Source organism: Otolemur garnettii, unplaced genomic scaffold (assembly GCF_000181295.1).
Source record: "Otolemur garnettii isolate 467f Iridium unplaced genomic scaffold, OtoGar3 scaffold00014, whole genome shotgun sequence".
Taxonomy (NCBI): Eukaryota; Metazoa; Chordata; class Mammalia; order Primates; family Galagidae; genus Otolemur; species Otolemur garnettii.
The window spans coordinates 27,787,483-27,791,969 of NW_003852409.1; the positions used below are offsets into that span (position 1 = coordinate 27,787,483).

At 40.8% G+C, this 4,487-nt stretch overlaps 1 protein-coding gene across 1 annotated transcript in view; it reads right to left on the reverse strand.

The window, feature by feature from the left end:
- GOLGA1 (golgin A1) overlaps positions 1 to 4,487 on the reverse strand; it is a 78,468-nt gene that overhangs the window by 57,530 nt on the left and 16,451 nt on the right. The window contains exons 6-8 of the mRNA XM_012802337.2: positions 4,072 to 4,129; positions 2,614 to 2,646; positions 82 to 210 (exon numbers count right to left, since the gene is read on the reverse strand). Coding sequence (XP_012657791.1) covers positions 82 to 210; positions 2,614 to 2,646; positions 4,072 to 4,129 — 220 coding nt within the window. The remainder of the gene's footprint in view (positions 1 to 81; positions 211 to 2,613; positions 2,647 to 4,071; positions 4,130 to 4,487) is intronic.

The following is a 4,487-nucleotide window of genomic DNA, read 5'->3' on the forward strand; positions in this document are numbered from 1 at the left end:
CACAACAATTAGAGAGTGATGACCATCAAAATCAAAATAAATATCTATTCAATATTTAGCTATTAAAGCCAAAACACATACCATGTGCTTTACTTTACTCAGTTCCTGCTGCTGAAACCCCTCTAATTCATCCATTTCATCTCTCCTTTGGAAAAGATTCAAACTTTGGTTCTTCATTTCCTGTAACTGAGCTGTCACAAATCTCTTCTCCTGTGGGAAAGAAGATGACATCAATTTTGGCTGCTAAAACATTATAAATCTGTATTATGAAAGAGAAATTCTTAATAAAAGAAAATCTTTCGGAAATCCTCTGCCAAGAGACAATAATACATTAATAACTGGAATCATTACAGTAGTATGACCAATATAGCATTACTTACAAATAATTGTGAATAAGAGGAATAAGAGCAATAATTATTTAAAACTTTTTTTTTTTTTTAAGACAGTCTCATTCTGTTGCCCTGGGTAGAGTGCCGTGGCATAACAGCTCACAGCAATCTCCAACTCCTGGGCTCAAGCGAGTCTCCTGCCTCAGCCTCCCTAGTAGCTGGGACTACAGACGCCCACCACAACACCCGGCTATTTTTAGAGACAGGGTCTCGCTCTTGCTCAGGCTGGTCTCAAACCTATGAGCTCTGGCTATCCACCCATCTCAGCTTCCCAGAGTGCTGGGATTTCAGGTGTAGACACCATGCTGGCTAGAGGTGGAATTTCTTAAGGACTAATCCCACTGTTGTAGCTTCTAATTCTGGACTGAAAATTTAAAAACAAAAAATCTCTAACAAATCAAAGTGGCTTCAAAGATCTATAGAGATGTCACATTACTCTTTCTTGGTCTAAAAATATTTCCCCAACTTGGGTGGCACCTATCTCAAGGAGTAGGGCGCCAGCTCCATATACTGGAGGTGGTGGGTTCAAACCCGGCACCAGCTAAAAAAAAAAAAAATTTCCCTAACTTCCTTCTTTGAAAGAATGAAACAAAGAGGAAATCCTAGTCAACCAAAGTAGCTTTTATTTGGTTCAGTTGTATATGGATATACTTTCCCATAATTTTGAAAGATAGAAAAACAGTTCAGGCTCGGCGCCTGTGGCTCAAGTGGCTAAGGCGCCAGCCACATACACCTAAGGTGGCGGGTTCGCATCCCCAGCCTGGGCCTGCCAAACAACAATAATGGCTGCAACCAAAAAATAGCCGGGCGTTGTGGCGGGCGCCTGTGGTCCCAGCTACTTGGGAGGCTGAGGCAGGAGACTCGCTTGAGCCCAGGAGTTGGAGATTGCTGTGAGCAGTGAAGCCATGGCACTCTACCCAGGGGGACCAGCTTGAGGCTCTGTCTCAAAAAAAAAAAAAAAAAAGAAAGAAAGAAAAACAGTTCAATGGGAATTTAAACCGACCATAATTGCTAAGAGTTTCTTTCATGACAAGGAACCCTTAACCTAACTCATACCTCCATCATTTACAGAATTTGTTTAGGGATTTTTTTTTCAAGCACAAGTTTCTTTGGGACTTGACTTTTCTATAATTCTTTTCTTATAACATAAAAATGTTAATAGATTCTGTTAGCTTCTTAATGAGATTTCTACAGAACACAAAGAAAATAGCTGATTTAGCCTGGGTGTTTTATGGAAAGAATGAAGCAGAATTAAAAGTCATCTGTTTAATAAAAAGAGTTATCTACTAGTACTCATTGACAAAAAGGAATGCATTAGGTTAACAGCCTATTATTTGGGCTGATAGCCTTGACTATTGATTATTTTAAGAGTAAAATGTTTTTCTAGTTATAGGCTTGAAATTTTGTCTTTTTTTCACATGTGGGAGCCAGGAATACACTACTTAAGGCACCTACACAGTGTTATGCTATGGCACAAGAATAATCAATTCCCATCATTGGTGTCTAGCCAAGACTCTCTTACATGCTGAGCCTTGAGAAATGTCCTCGTTCTCCATGACTTCATTATGAAGTGTTTCTAACATTAGTGCCAGCCAGAGTCCCCAGATGGCAGACTCAAATGAGATATTTTGAGGATGAATTTTAATAAAGGGGCTTATCAGCACTGTGAGAGGGGTAAGACAACCCAAAAGATAATGTGCTAATACCAGCTGGGCATAAAGGAGCAAAAGGATGAAGAGGTTACAAGAAACCAAGAGAGAGAAAGAAACGTGTCAAGAGGGGAAACCAAAGGTGACAATGAAGCTATGACATTTGGCCATGGGATCCAACTAACCAAAAGGGCCCCATATGAAGAAAGTGGGGGGAATAAACATTCTCACCACACTCTTCTTCCACACATGGTTCTTTCAGTGTTCTCCACTGGCTGAACCCAACCAGAAGCCAAAGGGCAGTTAAGCCCTTCTGATACAGTTCCTATCAAGCTTCAGGTACACAGAGAAAAGGAAGAGAAAGTGGAGAGCGTACCAGGAGGGACAGACAAAAGACACTCAGCATCTCATATAAGCAAGGAGAAGATGTGAGCTTTCAAAGTCAGTGTCTATCACAGACACTGCTTCCATGAGGCAGTATAGCAATCAGTACATTGGTTTCTGGATAAAATGTTTTCTAAGCCCCAGAAATAAGACTAACATGAATAATGAGACACAAATAAAGATGAACTAACCTTTTCAAGTTGATCCATCTTTTCTGACCATTCCTAAAACAAAGCAATAAAGAAAGTATGGTTTCCAGAGAAGAGTAACTGTAATACCAAGATTTTCACAAAACAAAACAACACAACTACCCCAAAAGAAAACAAAACTAAAAAGCAAATATTAAAAAAACTATGAATTTGGCTTAACATTAAGATAGGCAAGAATTCTAAAAGGAGAAAAAAATGAACTTCATATAAAATTCTAGAATACTAATATAAGCTTCAAAATTTTTACTTTCAAGACACCAAAACAAGGCTGTATTTGTTTTGTTTTGCTTTTTTTGAGACAGTATCTCATTTGGTTGCACTTGGTAGAGAGCCATGGCATGATAGCTCACAGCAACCTCCAACTTTGGGCTCAAGCGATTCTCTTGCCTCAGCCCCCCAAGTAGCTGGGACTATAGGTGCCGGCCACAATGCTTAGCTGTTATTAGAGACTAGGGCTTGCTCTGGCTGAGGCTGGTCTCAAACTGTGTGTTAAGGCAATCCCACCTGCCTTGGCCTCCCAAGCTAGGATTACAGGTATGAGTCACTGCACCTTTCCGTTTTTTTTCTTTCTTTTTTTCTTTTTTTTGAGACAGGGTCTCATATTGTTGCCCAGGCTAGAGTACAGTGGCATTATTATAGCTCACTGGCTCACTACAACCTCCAACTCCTAGGCTCAAGAGATCCTCCTGCCTCAGCTTGCCAAGTAGCTGGGACTATAGTCATGCACTACCATGCATGGCTAATTTTTCTATTTTTTATGGTGACAGGGTCTCACTCTTGCTCAGGCTGGTCTTGAACACCTTGCCTCAAGCGATCCTCCTGCCTTGGCCTCCCAAAGTGCTAGGATTACAGGAGTGAACACTGTGCCCAGTCTGCCTCTTGAATGTCCTTATGCAGCTTTTCAATTTATTTTTGGGAATTTTCCCATGAGTACTATTATTATTTTTGGGGAATGGGTAACTGGGATCAGTTGAGTTGGGTAACTCTGCAAGGGACGCTTAAAATTAATTTACTAAAAGTTGGGGGAGGGTCATAGCCTGGCACGGTGGCTCTTGCCTATAATCCCAGCACTCTGGGAGGCTGAAGAAGGTAGATTCTCCTCCTCTAAAAAAAGCCTGGCATTGTGGTGGGCGCATGGAGTCCCAGCTACTTAGGAGGCTGAGGCAAGAGAATAGCTTGAGCCCAAGAGTCTGAGATTGCTGTGAGCTACAAGGCCACAGCACTCTACCCAAGGCAACAAAGTGAGACTCTGTCTCAATTAAAAAAAAAAAAAAATAGGAGAGAGGGTCTTTGGCAGTCTTTGATAATTATTCTCCTCATCTTGATTTTAACAACTTGCTTTATGCCATCTAGTGTAAGTCAAAGGAATTATGCCCTTAACATTGTTATAAAAAGATGATCAGAATCCATCAATTTTAGATAATTTCTTCCTTGATTTACATTGGTATCATAATTATTCATCATAAGGGGAATGATGTTTTTCTGGTCAGTAAATGTCCTACATGATGAATAGACACAAACCAACCACCTAACCCACTTAGCATACATAAAATACATAATATATTTCTTTCATTTTTTTTTTTTGAGACAGAATCTTATTTTGTTGCCCTTGGCACAGTGATATGGTGTCATAGCTCACAGCAACTGCAAATGCTTGGTCTCAAAGTGATTCTCTTGCCTCAGCCTCCCTGGTAATACCGCTGGGACTACAAGTGCTCACTACAACTTCTGGCTATTTTTTAGAGACAGGGTCTTGCTCTTACTTAGGCTGGTCTCCAGCTACTGAGCTCAGGCAATCCACCTGCCTTGGCCTCCCAGAATCGCGTAAGCCCAAGAGTTTGAGGTTGCTATGAGCT